We start from the raw sequence: 16,742 nt of genomic DNA on the forward strand, positions 1-16,742 counted from the left end.
CTTTAGTGCTGCAGGTTGGAGGCCAAAATGATAAGAATGCGTCTCTAATTTCAGCCTAAGCCCGACATTATTTCTCTGCATATTTATTTATAGTTCGCCTTCAGTTTGTTTTGTCTGTATTTTCCTTCATCTTTTGTCTTGTCATCATCCTGTCCTCCCGCCTGAGTTTCTTTGTTGATTTTGGCTGCGTCTGGCGTTCACAGGAAGTGCTAAGAAGCGGTTTTGTCTGTGGTAAAACTAACATATACGGAACAGGGGAAAAACCAAGACTGTGGTGAGTCAAGCTGCCCACAAACCAACCAACAACACATCTGATTCAGCTGTGAGATTGTGGTGCAGCGTGACTTGCTGGAGGCTAAAAGATTCACCAATTAATCAGCGACGTTTTCAATAACTGATTTTATTACTTACTGTTACAGTTCATTGAATTACGAGATTTGGACAGATGGTTTTCAGGAAAGCATGACTTTTAAAGCATCTGGTTTGTTCTTGGGAATTTGTGATGACTTTTGATTGCTTTCTTTATAAAGTACAGGATGATAAGTGGTTTAGAAAAAAGTGTGTTGACTGGTTACGCAGGATTTGATTGTTTTGTAGTCGACACAAGTGAACAAGATGAGAGGAAATGCTCACAAATAGAAATCTGTTAGATTCAGTTAATGCAATTAATTGCAGTTATTAAAAGTTGTCTAACTAAATGATGCAATTTGACTTTTTGACCATAGCAATTTTTAAGTTTGGCAAGAGGGTCGGCACATTACACTATCTCACCTTCTCTGTACTACAGTTCAATATTAATTAAACAACTAAACCAGTTGTCAAAAATCTTGTTTTCTACTTCAGAATGGCATCAACATCAAATTTTATAAGGACATAGAAGAGATTTCATCATTTTTCTTCCTAATCTTCTGCTCAACCCAAGAATTCATATGCTACCGGTAATCATATCCAGCTTTCACAGTAATGTCTGGGGTAAAATGAAGTGAACTTTTCTACAAAGATCAAGTTTGTTGTAGTAATGTTCTCCAAAAACCACTCATGGTAATTATTCAACACTAGTGAATGGATGACACTAATCTTCGGTCTTCAGAGTTTTTACTAAGCAGAGTACTTTGTATTTTTCAGGACAGACATGCATATAAATGACATTTGAATTGCTGGCGGACCACAGTGTGGTGCTGTAGAAATGCAACAACATATTAAGTGCAGTGACTATGTGTAAAAGCCGCATAGACATTACCTACAGTTTAGGTTGTTTAGGTTTGGAGAATGACTTATTTTTTAAATTTGACCTCTACACACCACAACAGTGGATTTTAAATCACCAAAAATGAGACCGAAGTGCAAACTTTCAGCTTTGTTTCCTAGATGTTTGACAAAAGTATTATATTGGCTGTTTTTGGATCTTATATATTTTTGGACCTTTTCAAAATTCCAGTAAAAACCTGATATAATGAAAGTCCAGCTCTTGGAATCATCTCCAGGTCCTTTACCTGCTTCATTTGTTAAGAAATAATGAGGGAACAGGAAACAATCAGATTCAGCTCTTCACCTGGCCATGAAACTGCTCATCGGTCAACTATCCAGTTGATTTTGAGCCTCTGAAAATAGGCTAAAATACTGAAAATACCTCTGAAAATACTGTGTATGTAATAATCCAAGCCAAAGTATGAGAGAAAAACATGAGCATGATAGGGTGATGTTGACCCAGCTGGTTCAGTTTCACTAATTTCACATATTTTGAAGGAGTTGGTGCACAATTAGAGTGATGCAATTCTGCAGTCTCCATAAAGAAGAGGGAGGCAACAAGAACTACAAATTTCGTCAGAGAAAAAAATATTTTTATGAACACAGCAGCTTTGTATGTTCACCCCTAAAGCTCTGTTCACTGAAACTTGATCTACATATGAAAATAAGCCATCAATGGCTCCAGACTGATCCAAGTTATATGGATTTATTTATTCTTATAAATTTGGTTTAAGGTACTGAGTGTTGGTAATTCAGGACACCAGGCAAGTGGCTTTTACTAAATGTGTTTCTTTAAGCACAAATTGATCATTTACTTCTGATGAAAGATCTCTTAATTGTATGTCACGTTAAGATGTCGGGCTCTGTTTGGCACATAGAGACAAAGGACCAGGAGTGGAAAACTGTCTGTTACTACTCGTTCAGACAGAACCTTTTGTTTTTTCATACGTGTGTGGTCTGAGTGTTATAAACAAATGCAGAACTTCATTTATATCTTAAGAGGGCGTCCTTTTTTGTGGAACCACTGTTTACATTTACACACGTGATTGTAATTGTGAAGCTGAGCAGACCACTGAAAGCAGTTCACAGAACATAAAAGATGATCATGACTGCAGTCATACTGTAAACGAGAAGCCGCGGATCACCAATCAAAGTAAACCGGGTCTCAAGGAACAGCTGTGGCTCACGGGAATTGTTTCATGTCATATGTGCTGTTGTGTGACAGCACTCATAACAAAGGCATGGGAAGAGGTTTTCATCTGTACTCTGAAAGCATTTTGTGAATTGAAAAAAGGAATAAAATTGATGTGTTCTTTAATGAGAGACATTTGCTCTTTGAATGTGCAGAGCTGTTTCTGTTTCATTCTTGCTTATCATGCCTGGGTGTGAGACTTATGATTACAGTAAAGGAGTTACTTATAACAAAAACCAGTCAGTTTTTCTTTGTGTGCAGACTCTGATGAGCTGATCTGTGCTCTGATGCTCACTGGTCTTTGTGGAGCTGAATTAAACAAGATAAGCAAAATTTCCGCAACAAACCCTAGGCACAATAAAGCAATTGTAAAAAGATCGACAAGGAAGTTTGTGAATCTAACCAACTTTATCATCTTAAATTTACCTCGAGGTCTGCTACCCTTGATGCCACCTAAAATGGCCATGAACACCACCAGCTGCTCTGCACCAGTCCAACATAGATCATTACTGTAACTCGAATTGTGTTTTGCAAAACACAATTCAGCAACACATCATGTGTAGATCCAATATCTGATATCTGATTTGCTTTGAAAAATTCTTAAAATTCTTAGCTTGCCATCCCCAGTGTGTGAATGTGTGTGTGAATGGGTGAATGACTGAATGTAGTGTTTTGGGTCCATAGGGACTAGTAAAGCGCTATACAAATACAGGCCATTTACCTTTTTTTTTTTAACCATTTACGACACTGGGATGACATTATTTGGTAACATCAAAGAACTCATTCGACACTAATATGTATTAATGTGCTTGTCAGATTTGATCGCTCATTAATTCAAGGTGATGGAACGGCACACAGATTATTTCTCTCCATGCGTACGCCATGCTGCATGGTGGTCTGGATTTATCCGTTACTTTTCTGATATGGCGTGATCTAGTGCAACATTTCATATGGTAAATGGGGAATTGTTGGTTTTTGTCTTCATATGTTACTATTTGTGCTACTATATTCTGTCGATTGCTTCTTAAAAAAGATCCCATGTCCATCAGCAGTAGGAGTAGTAGATTTTAAATATTACTTAAATCTACAACAAATTCATGCTTTGCACTTCTTCTTTTATGCTTTTCGAAAAACAAATGAACTACACCACAGTTATTTTGGAAGCACATGACTTTTAGAGGCAAGTCTAGAGCCAGCTTGGCTGTGTCCAAACACAGTGAGCCCAAACACACTTTGGGATAGCGTTGCTATCAACTTACTGGTTTAGTGAAAGTATGTTGAATTTGTTTTTTTCTTAATATAATTTGAGACAAGCATGTCTCAGTATTTTATGATGTGATGAGTTATTGTTCCACTATTTCGAGTGGGATTGAACGGATGCAAACAAATGCACCTGCACATTATCATGAACTCAGTTTCCAAGGCGTGCAAAAGCTATGGAAAAGGTGATTTGACAAACATTCTTGTGACTGTGGGTGGAGAAAACAGGATACTGTAGCGCAATCCTATTGTCCTCTGCTGAAACGGCCATCAGCTATTTTGAGCCTGTAACCTAAGGTTGAATTGATAGTGCATTGCTCCACAATGTGTAATTGCCTATATGGGACCCATTCCTTTGTGAGTCTATCTGGAGATGACGCAATCTATTGTCTGTGCTTTTGGACTTCCACCCTAATGTGGAGAAAGGTCATTCCATGACTCTGTTACATCCTTATTCTGATTGAAATCACCTTCCTTTTTCATGTCTCTTTTCCTAAAATTAAAAAAAAAAATTCCTGTCATACAGGTAATCCCTCTGCATGGGATTGATTGATGTGGATATACTGCGTTTCAAATAATCAAATGAAATGTGGGGCATAAGGAAAGCATGCAGTTTGCTGGAGTCTGACACCACATGCAGGCTAAATTAAATCCATTGAGGCATCAAACAGTGGTTTGAAAGGAAGTCCTCAGATCCACTGATTGTTAACAAAGAAATGCAGCCTTGTGCATTCCATAAGGGAGAGGAAGAGGGTCTTTTTGTTGGAGATAGGGGACCAATAAAGGACGATGCCTCTATGGTAAAAGAAGGTCTTTGTGCATGAACAAGGTCTCAATGTGGCCTTTGTAAATAGGGCTGCTGGGATCGGCTGTCAAACTAAGGAGGAGAATCATTCTGATTCTTTATCTGCCACTTTGTTGCCATTGTGGGCATAAAGTGCTCATTTAGATTTTTTTTTTACGACAGAGAGGGGGGGATATTGAGGCATTTGAGGCCTAAGCAGGCTATGGTATGGGTGTGTGGGTGGAGGACGTAGGTAGGGAGTGTGAGACGTCATGAAATACATCAGCTACATGGCAGTTTCTGTAACATCTGTATGTGCTACTAAAATGCCACTGAATGGCCTTTTACCCTAGTTCCCTAAACATTGCTACCTTGGAGTTAATACAGCAACCAAGCCTTCTGTGTTGGTTTGATTTGTTTTTATTCTCGGCCTTGCTGGGTAGAAGTTTAATGGAACATTTTAAACTGCTCTTTTCATATTATACAGTTCAATGGAAGCAGTGCTGGGTGCTTTAAGGCATCACAAATGAACTTGAAAATATGTAAAAAGAGCAGCTGAATTAGTGATCTCAAATTGAGCAGATTTTTTTTAAGTCCACATGTTTTGAGGTATCGAGGCTTGAGGTGTGGTTCTGTACATGTTATGTTGTGTTCGTCGTTTTGTCGGGAGTTCAAATGTTTCTGCTTCAGAGGCAATATGTGCTCGAATTAGACCGTGAATGGGGATTTTATTCAAAGCACAAGATAAATGTGAAGTTGTATCAGCCTCAGCTCTGACTTAATTAATGCCTCAAGCTTTCTCAGTTAGCTTAGGGTCTTGCCACCTCTGACCTGTGGGTTGGCAAAGCTGGGGAGTGACTACTTTCACTTTCTTTCTTCTGGTCTGTGTTGTGCTTGTGTCATGTCTAGGACAGATGAGCCTGTGATGGTGGGTGGTTTGGTTGGTATGCAGACATCTAAGGGCAGATTGTTCTCGTCTGTGGCTGGACCCAGCTTCTTCTCCTTCTTTTTTTTTTCTCATAAACAGACGACCATCCATTATGAATGAATGTCCTCTGTGACTCATTCGAGCCATTTCCAAAATACCCTTTCTGCAGAAAACACTTAGATACACAACTGTGCAGACAGTAGTATACACAGTCATCCGTGCTGATATAACAGAGGTGCTGGCATGATCAGCAGCGTACACAAACACAGATAGTCACTCCTGAAGTGCACAATGTGTAATGTGGGCTTTTTTTTTGTGTGTTTTGTTTTTTTGCAGGGTGGGAAGAAGCACAATGTCCCCTGTGGTGGAAGAGACTGCAGCGGAGGCTGTAAATGTTTCCCAGAGAAGGGTGCCAGGGTAAGTTTCCTACATTAACTACTGTTCCAAGTAGCTCTGCAAAGACCGCTCTCTCCCTCCCTCTCTGTCTCTGTCTTTTCCCTTTTTATCTTCAGTGTTAACCAGCTCTACCAGCTGCTTTTCAATCTGGAATACCATTTAAGGCCATGATCACACATGATGGTGTATTTAAGTCTCAGGAAAAGATGAACTGACAGGCTGCATAGGGGCCAGTATAAAATAAATATGATTTTCTCTAACCTATGAATCCTGTGAAAATCAGGGCTGTAAATGAACCCCCAGCAAGTTCCCTTTAATTGGACCACAAGCATCAATTCAACTTTGAATAAATATCAGGTTAGCCTGATATTTGGGTGCTGTGGATGCACAGCAGCCACGATGGGGTAATAACCCTTGTGTCATGTGAGGTGGTCACTGTTTCCAGCTCAACTCAACATCAGTGTCATGCCTGATCATAGCCTTCCAGTCATGTTGTGGGGAATCAAAGTGTCACAACAATGCAAAGTTAACATATCAGATAATCAGTCTATTAAGACTATTTCACCGTATGGAGGATCGCACTGCTGTAAGTCATTAGTTTGACATACTTATCACCCTTGAATTTCACATCATTAAACTCTGTGAAAGAAAAGGTCAGAGAGGAAGAAGAAGTGTCTGAAGTGAGGGAGAGCAAAAGAGAAAAATGAGAGAGGGTTTTAAATCAGAGAGACAGACATAGACTAAACACATTGAGATAACACGCTCAGAGCGTGTCAGGGGTTTCTGCATGACTAAATGCTGTTTTTGCTTCTGACACATGCTGCACAAATCATCAGATGGCTTTCTGATTATTACACCAGGGGCTTTACCTTCTTAAAATATCAGTGCTTTGAAAAAACCAGCGTCTACTTTCCACAGCAAATGAAAACACATATTTGGGTGTTGAAAGAGACGTGATTTCATTTAATTTTCTGCAAAAAAGTTTTTTTAATAATAAAGCAGTTGGATTAAGTGGGATGTAAAGATGTGCTTCATGGGTTATCTGAGCTTCCACAAGCTTAGAGAGGAATCAACATATATGCCTCTAAAATCTTAGTTACATACTGAGCTCATCCGGAGATCCTCAAACAAGGATCTGTTGTTTGAGAACTGTGACCTGAGATCATTTTACTAACAAAACGACAGTATTTCCCCATCTCAGTTAAGTGTTTTTGTCTCCTTCACCTAACCACAGATGTGCACTCAAATCTCTGTCCTGGGCTCTGTTCACCCACATCCATCATAGCGACACAAGTGTGTTCAAGTTCATAAATGTAGCTCTTCATTTACCCCCCTGTTAAAGTTGTCCCTGAACACCATCCTGCCCATGAACGCATTTTTAAATACTCAAAAGACATTTCGGATTTTTGTGCATTTCAAAGACGAACTTTCCGGATGATTAACTGGCCAGCTTCCTTTTGTTTCTCTGTTCTTCCGAAGACTGCTCGTAGGATCCATAAATGTCCCAGTTTAGCTCTCTGATGTGGTAAAGACCATTTACTACATAAAGTCGGGAACTGAAAATCCAGACTTGTAAAACCTCCCCCTTGCGAGAAAGAACACCTCCTGAGGGAGATGACAACAGGACCTGACAACAGGAATTTCATGCAACTTGACTTTGGCATCCACTAAGAATTTACCAGACCAGCTTTACAGTCAGTCTGACCTTTGCTGTGGATGCAGGAAAGCCTGTAAGAAGCCAGAGCGGGAACTTCCACATTCCATGTCTGAAGGATTCATAAGTCTGACGATGGGCTCAGCAGACCACTTTGGCTTCCTCCTGTCTTTCACTGATTTACTGTGCCAACCAGGAGCGAAGGAAAAAACTGTCATTGTCCAGTGCTGCTGTAAGTGCTAAGACAGTGAGTTGTTTTCCTTCCTTGGCATAGTTTGTGCTTCGACTGTAAAAACAAGAAAAAATATCACAGATCAGACATCCTGGTCTGCGAGAGATGAACTACACAAACATTCGCCAAAGACAAGCGGTCTCTAAGCCAGAGGAAACTAGACTCCATTTCCAAGAACACAGGCATTTTACTTTGTCCTTGTGTTTGTTTTATGCATATTTAAAGCTTAAATTTCCTAAATTCGAAGAGTTTTGTACATATTGTAACACATCCAAAATGTTGCAGAGGTTTTTGCTTCACCCCAGTTGTTGCACTTGTTTATGAACACACTAGAAACTAACGTAGGTAGGTCCCCTCAGATCTGTTTCTCCCTCCTGCATCTCGTTCCAAAAACATTTCTTCCGAAAACGTCCCCCTGAGGTAAGTCATGGAGAAGAGCGCTTCACTGAATGGGTCCGAGTCATCCTGTGCAGCTGTCTGCTTTGGCTGCGATTTCACACAGCTGTCGCGATTGGGCGATGGTTGTTAACAGAGAAATGGCGGCCATTTACGTCAACATGATGCGTTAGTGGAGCAGAATCATTTTTTGTCCAACTTCTCCTGTGACATCAGTTTTGTTTGTGTTCTAGTTTTAAGAAAATAAAAATTGAATCTCAGATTTTATCACAGGACTAAACAAATGCCAAAGCCTCACTTCGGTAACGTTTGTACGCCATCGTTGCCAAACCAGGACATGTTTGTGAAACTGCATGCTGTGTGTGTGTTTTATACCTCACATAATCCTCATATTTTAAAACTTGTTGACTAAATTTATAAAAACCGACTTAATATTTAATTCAGTATGACCCAAAATGAATAACTGAGCCCATGAACTCAGCAGGAAAGTGTTAAGTCGCATCAGAAAACCGTTTACCAACAGACTTCCCTTGGAGCAAAAGTCTTCTTCCAACCATAACTATCGCCATCTGGCGGCTTCAGATAGAATGGAGGTTTTAGATGCTATCTTTTAAGATAAAAACAGAAGATGAAAGCAATGCAAAAGGGAAACAATAAAGTTAAAGTTCAGACAGACATGAGAGACAGAGAGAGCGTGAGAGAGACTCAAAGAATGAAAGAGATTCTTGGTTAGACTAAATATGCTAATTTCAGGGCTTTTCTGAGAGCGGAGACGGCGTGCTTCCAAAAGTCCTCATTGTTCTTTTGCGTCATTAGTGGATTTTTTTTTCATTTCCAGTCATGAGAATGGTAAAAATGGCAAATAAGTACCCTAAATTGTAGTAATGAGGAAATAAGTTAGGACCGCAAAACGTTTGAAGTAATTCCCAAGACTTGGCTTTATAACCGAGGAACATGAGCACAAGTGTAATCACAGTGTGATCAAATAAAGGTGTAAGCAGTTGTGCAAGCTAGTTGGGGTTATAAAGAATCCATTTTATAGTTTTGAATGCCTCGAGAACCAGGATGACATTAGAAACTGAACACACGTGCTCACTTTTAACAGATCACTGATATGTTTAGTGCTGGGAGGGATGAACATGGAGAAACACGTGCATCGAAAAGAAAAAAAAGACAAGCCACGATTTGGAAACCATTAGAGGCAGTATGCTGGGAGACATGGTGTCCTTTCCACCATAAGAAACACTGTTATGCGTTGAAGAAGGAAAGGAAATGACATGTTCTGAGGAAACTGAGCACAATGACAGTCCACTGATCTTTTTTTAATATAGACGCCCTCTGTGTCTGTGGGAACAAGTTGGTCTCTGTTTGGTTTCATCTATAAATGGTTAAGATTTCCTCTTTCCATGAAAACAAGTGCATACCTACATTCTTAATCTAGTACCCGAGCCTGTTTTATACTTTCCTGTCTGCTTAGGGATGGCCACTGACAGGAATGCTGCAGGCGTCATCATCATTTTGTGACTCCTCAATATCATGACATTTGCACACACTTTCATGGTAAAAGCAAGGATGTGTTTCTTGCACCTTGTCTTCAGAATAAACTCTTGAACTTACATAATTATGAACTCTATTTGAGCTCTCAGAGCTGAATTTTTCAGCAGTGGTCAGTAACACAGATCAAACATGACTGCCTAAATGATAGGAGGATATGGGAGGTGAGTTAGTGAGCATATTTACTGGCAGAGGCATCTTTCCAGTATATATTAGTAACATGCTGTAGCTTCTTACATGATTTGTAATGGCAGTTTTTCTTCAAACCTGCAATCAGGAGCCTCATCCATGCCCGCAGTCCCTCTCCACTGGCCCTGACCTTGTCAAAGAAAGAGCTACTAACTGTGGAGTAATGGTGCAGTAGATGGGAGGGGAGGGAAGCAAAAACCTGTTGCTATCACTAAAACTCTTGGATGGGAGGATTTTATTTTCCTAAGATTCTTGGAAAGAGGAATTCAGCAGGGATCACAGGCTGCGAGTGCCCTGTGTGAAAGAGCCGGACAAACAGACAACAGCCGCCTGTTGTATGTAGCTGACACATGGTTACAAAATAATCCAGACTCCAGTTTTTTCATCGTTGTCACACTTAAATGTTTCAGGTCATTAAAGAAATTTTAATATTAGACAAGGGTAAGGCAAGTAAAAACAAAGTGCAGTTTTTAAATGATGGTTTCATTCAGAATTAGCTATCCGAACTTTCACTGCAGAAAGAGAACTCTGATGGACAACGAACAGGACGAAACATGCGGTCTATAATTCACATAATGAACATCACAAGATCAAATCATATTTGTCTAACCAAGTCTCTGTCTGGGTCTGCAAAAACAAAAATGTCTCCTTCTTGTTTTTGTTTTTTTGTTTTTTACTGACCCGCTGTCCTCTAACCAGACGGGGTCCAGTTTTAGGAGCCTTAAAACGTGTCTCACTCTCACATTTTGGGAAGATAACTGCTTTTAGGAATGGGATGTCTATTGTGTACAAAGGAGGGCCTCGTGTACACATACTGTGCACATACATAAAGGCAGGGCGAAACATCAACACTGACGCATACTTACTCATATACCTGTATAAATTAAAAAGTATTGCAGTGAGGAAGATATTGATTGATTCCTTAGTGACAGAGTCCTCCTTGAGTCTCGCCAGTTGGCAGCAAATGTGGGAAAAGGGAGGTTTTTGCTACTTATTTTGAAACCACTATCTTTATAAAAAAAAAAGGGGGGGGGGGGGGGGGCAGGGACCAAAATAACTTTAATTTCAGTCATTTCTGTGTGTGAAACTCACATGATGGGAATCAAATCTGATTCACAAATGTTGAAAAATTTGCACATGATATACTCCCACTTCATACCCTTTGCTCCTCTTAACTGAAGTCGATTACAAACGGCATGTATTCGCATTATGAGTATGGAAAACAAATAGGTGCACTTACCCACCTCTTAGTGTTCTTTCTCACTATGATAACTCTAATGACAAGTAGAGGTGCCTGTAAATGCACACTGAAGCTGTGTCGAGCCTCTGCTAAGCAGGGCGGCATCAAAACTGACTGTGACTGTGTTTTTGTCTCAGCCTATATGTTTCACAAAGTCAGTGTTTATTCTTTGTCCTCCTCTTATTTCTTACACAAGACAGATTTGAATAAAATATCCTGGAGATATCCTGTGTTTTGTAGGAAACCATTCCCAACACGTCAGCCTTTTTCTTTTGCATGTATCCCTCCATTTTCTTAACCGCTTTTTCCAATTCAGAGTCTCGGTGGGGTGGAATACGTTCTCAACAGGTCATCAGTTAATCACAGGACTAACACAGAGAGACAGAGAATCATTCAGGCTCACGTTCACACCTACAGCCAATTCTGAATCACCCATAAACCTAAAAAACATGTCTTTGTTTCCATAATGGTGGCGTGAAAATGTACCGTTTGGAGAAAAACATAAAATAAAGGGCATCTAACCCCTTTATTTTAGTGACCAGCTGTGTTGACCAGTGTTTCTGGGGAGACAATAATCCCGACGGACCAGTTGCAGGAACCAAAATATGCTAAGAATTGCGCTGGGAGACACTTAAAAGAAGTGGAGGATCTATTCAATTCAATTCAGTTTTATTTATATAGCGCCAAATCACAACAACAGTCGCCTCAAGGCGCTTTATCGGTTTTGTGAGGAAAGAAAAGATGAGAGGTAAGTGTGTTAGTCTAACTATTAGCCTAAAAATCCATCGTCAGTTTTATATGAATTATGATAAAACACACCTAGCATGTTTTGGGTTCCTGCAACTGGTCCGTCGGGTTATTGTCTCCCCAGAAACACTTCCCTTGTGCTTTTGGAAATCTGTTTTTTCCTATTTTTGTTTTCATTTTTCCTATTTCTGTTTCCTTTTTTGCTATTTCTGTTGTGTTTTGTGTGCTTTTGCAGCGTTTTTCTTATTGCTGGTGTTTTCTTTTGTTGCAGTCCGTTTGGCCTCTCAGGGCCACCGTAGTAACTTCTGTTACAGGACAGAAAAATCTGGTATTGGCAGTTATTTAGTAAACAAGCTAAGAAATCCTGCTTTTTTTCTGCCTCGGTCTGAATTCAAAAGTTCACTTTTTTTATAAATTTAAATAATTTAAGTAAATGCTTCTGTCATCACTGGAAAGCCCATCTACACTGCATGAGAAGGGAACAACAGAAGGATTAGGAATTATTTGGACAGATGCATAAAACCTCTGGCAAATTGAACTCATTCAAAGGTCATGTTTCCTCATCATGGAAGGAAATCACAGTCTTATGAAATTAATTTTCACTGTAGGTTGTTGGCCTTGGTAAGAAGACACTCCCTCCTAGTGCTCTTTTAGTTGCCATCTGTAGCTTGACTGTGTTATCACCAGCCAACACATGGTTTGAGTATACCTAAGGACAAATTACCCTGAGATATTCTGTTTCATGTTGCTGCTGGAACTGTGAACTTCAGCATACTTTCACCCTTTTTTCTAAAATTTTGGACATTAGAGTCACTTTGTGTCTTGAAATAAGCCTCATACCAGTTTTGGGACGATTATTTTCCAGTGGACACTTTCCGGTGCCATCCATCCCCTGCTGAGTTACACTGAAAAGGACATTCAGACTCGCACCACGATCACATCTATCTGGACTGCAATCTCATGATAGGAACGCGGGGTCAGGAATTGTTATGGTTGGCGATGAAAGGTCTCAGGGCTTTAGGAAAAATGTGACCAGTTTTTTTGGGTCACAGCAACGATGCCATGTGTTCTCCATCAGGCCTTGTTGTGAAACCTACACTTGGGGTGGGCTGCTGAGGAAACAATTAGATCTCCTCCAAGTAGTTTCATATTTATTCCTACAACATTTTCTAAGACAAATACATGTTTTTCAGCGCAGACTAGAGATGTGAGAAATTTGGCCCTACATCGCGGTGTTTCAACATGTGCTCAGTGGTTGTGTAAATGTTGTGTAATATATGAGTACTTCCCCCCCCCCCCCTATAACCTAAGGTCAAGGTACATTCCCATCCTTTACTCATACTCAGGCTTTCAAATTGCTATAATTTACCGTAAACCTATGTAATAAACTATTAAGTGAGTAAACCACACACACATGCATGGATCTTTGCCCTATCCACCAAATGCAGCTGAAATGGCAGCGGGTGCTAGATTCCCACGTGGGAAAATGAAGAAAGAAAAAAAAAATCTTCCATTCTTCAGTTCAAATTGGACTCTGGGCTCAGCCAATTGGAAATTTTTTTGCAGGTGCAGAATGAGACCCTGAGGATTACATGGGTATCCCTGATAGTTATTTGACTGGCTGACCGCCACGTCAGCTAAGGCCAAGATCACAGCTGGGAGTTTGACTATAAATCTAATTTAGCAGATCTGGAACCTTCTATTTCTGTGTCTTTTTTTGTTAGTACTGTATTTAACTATTCATCAGCACTCATAACATTTATGAAAAATGCTATATCCATTAAGCTAAAACATACACACAATACACAGAGGTTACAACAATTATTTTTAGGATTTTCTTTGTCTAACTGTAGATTTGGTTAGCCAAACAAAACCAAACAAAAGTTAAGAGTGGTGTTATTCAGCTAATGGGATAATAGTTGTGCCAGTTCCAACCTCCTCCTGCCCACCTTCTGTTCTCTGAGATCTAAAGCAGGTGGACGCACAATCCAATGAACACAGTCAATTTTACTGGCTCGGAGTGGACTCACACGTTTCCAAATATCATGAAAAAACACACTCAAACGGGGGCGGGAGACTTCCAAATGTGAGCAAACGTTTATGTTTCTTACTGTAGGCAAAAATCGTGAAAGTTGCAAACATATTGTTTCAGACAGAAGAAGTTGCGAGCATCTGTCCTCCAGTCTGACGAAGAGCTGATGTGCTCAAAAAGTTGGTTTTTGTGGTCCAATAAAAAAGGTAAAAGTGGAACCACGCAGCGTGAAAGCATCTGTCCACAAACCAGACTGCTAAGCTAGCATATTTGCTTTCTATCCCAAGTACCCTTCCTGACCCTCAGGGATTTTGTCTTTGGGGATCAAACCTGGGATCTTTCACTTTGAACTCACTGGCTTGGATGAGCCCATCATAACATGCACTCCCGATGTGAATCTCTCTTTCCACTGCATCCCAAAGGTGCTCTACTGGACTGAGACCTGGCGACTGTGTTGGCTATTTGAGTACAGTGAACTCACTGCCACGCATCAAAACCAGTTTCAGATGTTTTGAATTTTGTGACATGGTGCATTATTCTGCTGGAAGCAGGATCAGAAGACAGGTACACTGTGATGATAATACCTGGGTATGCTGTGATGTTTAAATGATTCTCAGGTGGTACTTAGGGGCCCACAGTGTGCCATGTAAATATCCCCCACATCGTTACACCTCCAGCAGCCTGAACCACTGATACAAAACAGGATGTTTCTTTGGTTTCATTTTGTTTACGCCAAATTCGGATCCCACCATCCGAATGTTGCAGCAGCACCAGGGTCTCATCAGGTCAGCCATCGTTTCTCAAATCTTCTAATCTTCTATTATCCATATATGCATGTATTTCTGTGAACCTGTGCTGTAGCCTCAATTTAATTTCCCGATCTTAGCTGACAGGAGTGGCACAGTGTGGTCTTCTGCTGCTGTTGCCCACCTGTTTCAAAGTTGTGACCTCAGAAATGCTCTTCTGCATAACTTGGCTGTAACAAGTGATTATTTTAGTTACTGTTTCTTTCCTATTAGTTTAAACACATCTGGCAGTTTCCCTCTGACCTCAGGCATCAACAAGGCATTTTTTCCCAGAGAACTTCCGCTCACTGGATATTTCGTCGTTTTTGGGCCAGTCTCTGTAAACCCTAGAGATGGTTGTGTGGGAAATTCCCAGTAGACCAGCAGTTTCAGAATTACTCTGACCAGCCGTTGTTGGTGTGAGCCTCTCTGACACTGATAACCAAGCCATATTCAGAGTCACTTAAATCAACCTTCTGCCGCTTTGAACTTTAGCAACCGTGTCTACAAGCCTAAATGCATTGAGTTACTGCTATGTGATTGGCTAATGTGATACTTGAGTTAATGAGCAGTTGAACAAGTGTACATAACAAAGTGATTGGTGAGTATATACGGTAATATGGCCATTCGATAGAGTTTCCTCTTTAGACCTACCAGAAAACATTTCGAGTATACCAGAGTAGTGTAGCAGACATTGTCAGTTTTCCATTAAATGTCTTAATAACTATGAGTTTTGATAGATGTTAGCGTTCCCCCTAGATAATGTTGTTAGAGCATCATGAAAATGCCCATTTTGTCCAAGCAACAGACATGTTCATCCAATCATTCCTGTGCTGGTTAGGATTAGAAGTTATGACTGCTGTTTGTACCCTACCTGATTTCTCAGTAATATGTTTTATTATCATTTTTATTTATCAGTCATGTCAACTTTGGGGTAAAATAACTTTCTTGGTTCTATTATCGCTCGTGTGGCCTCTCAGACTGCAAATATAATTAAATATTCTGTACATAACTTTGTGCCCTGGGGTTAGACGTTATCAGACAGCAGCGTTTCTGAGGAAATTGACTTTTCCTTTCTAAAGTTTTATAAACACATGGTGCACCTTGGGAAGTCCACTGTGTGGAAGCTGTAATGGCATTATAATAGTGATAAATGTAACAGTGGGATTATAGGGGTGTCACACCCGTGATGGACCTCATTAGTGGCAGACATGCGGTCAGAGTGAGGCAGACACACGATACGCACACACACAGGTGGTTGATCTCTGAGGTGAGGGCAACACCTCGTTTAAGACTGCAGACCCAATATTGCTCTTTCACGCATGCATTTTCACACAAACACACAGACTGCAGCTGTGTCCGGCTCACACACACGAAGCTTGGACCGCAGATTGGAGACGTTTCATTCCTTATATATGAGGCAATGGCGCAGGTGTCGGGCCCCTGAGACCCCTGGGATAGCGCAAGGTCCGGGCTGTTCTGTTCTCAGCCTGAGATCCCCCCCTCCTCCTCTCTCAAGTCTTGATCTTCACCATACACCCTTTAGCACACATGCAAGCTCTCTCTCACACTCACACAGTCTAACCAGTGGTCATTAGCAATACCCTGTATGGACTGGATGCTGTCAGATCTCTGGCACATTTGCATTCACGTGCGGAGCAAAAGAGGGACCCATGTGCATGCAGAAATTATCTCAGAGTCTAAACACATTAATTCAAATGTAAACTGGTCTTCTGTCCTGAACAAAGAGGAGCCATGAGAAACAAAACAAATGACAACAAATGACCGATGTTCCGAACGTCATCTGTATTCATCCCTCTGTTTCATTTCTTTGTCTTAGCGTAAGAGACATTTTTAGAGGATGAGTCACGGAGACCAGCTGAGAACATGAGGGTTCGAGTTTAGATGTCCTCTGAATTTTGGCTGGAGGCTTGTCTCCATTGCAGCAAAGCTTGTAACGTTCTCATGTAAAAGACCTCATTAGACTTTTGTTTTGTTTTGTTTTTTTCACATGTCGCTGCACCACGTGAACCCTTTCTTAACTCCTAATGCATCATTTTAAAACCGCTCTCATCTAAAGTGGCCATAAGGGCTTTTTAGATGCA

General features: G+C 40.5%; 1 protein-coding gene across 2 annotated transcripts in view; it reads left to right on the forward strand.

Moving 5' to 3' along the window:
- col4a2 (collagen, type IV, alpha 2) overlaps positions 1-16,742 on the forward strand; it is a 59,776-nt gene that overhangs the window by 15,060 nt on the left and 27,974 nt on the right. For both annotated transcript variants that reach the window (XM_040005268.1, XM_040005269.1), the window contains exon 4: positions 5,749-5,829. In XM_040005268.1, coding sequence (XP_039861202.1) covers positions 5,749-5,829 — 81 coding nt within the window. The remainder of the gene's footprint in view (positions 1-5,748; positions 5,830-16,742) is intronic.

This window comes from Simochromis diagramma, unplaced genomic scaffold (assembly GCF_900408965.1).
Source record: "Simochromis diagramma unplaced genomic scaffold, fSimDia1.1 OVJJ01000501.1, whole genome shotgun sequence".
Classification (NCBI taxonomy): Eukaryota; Metazoa; Chordata; class Actinopteri; order Cichliformes; family Cichlidae; genus Simochromis; species Simochromis diagramma.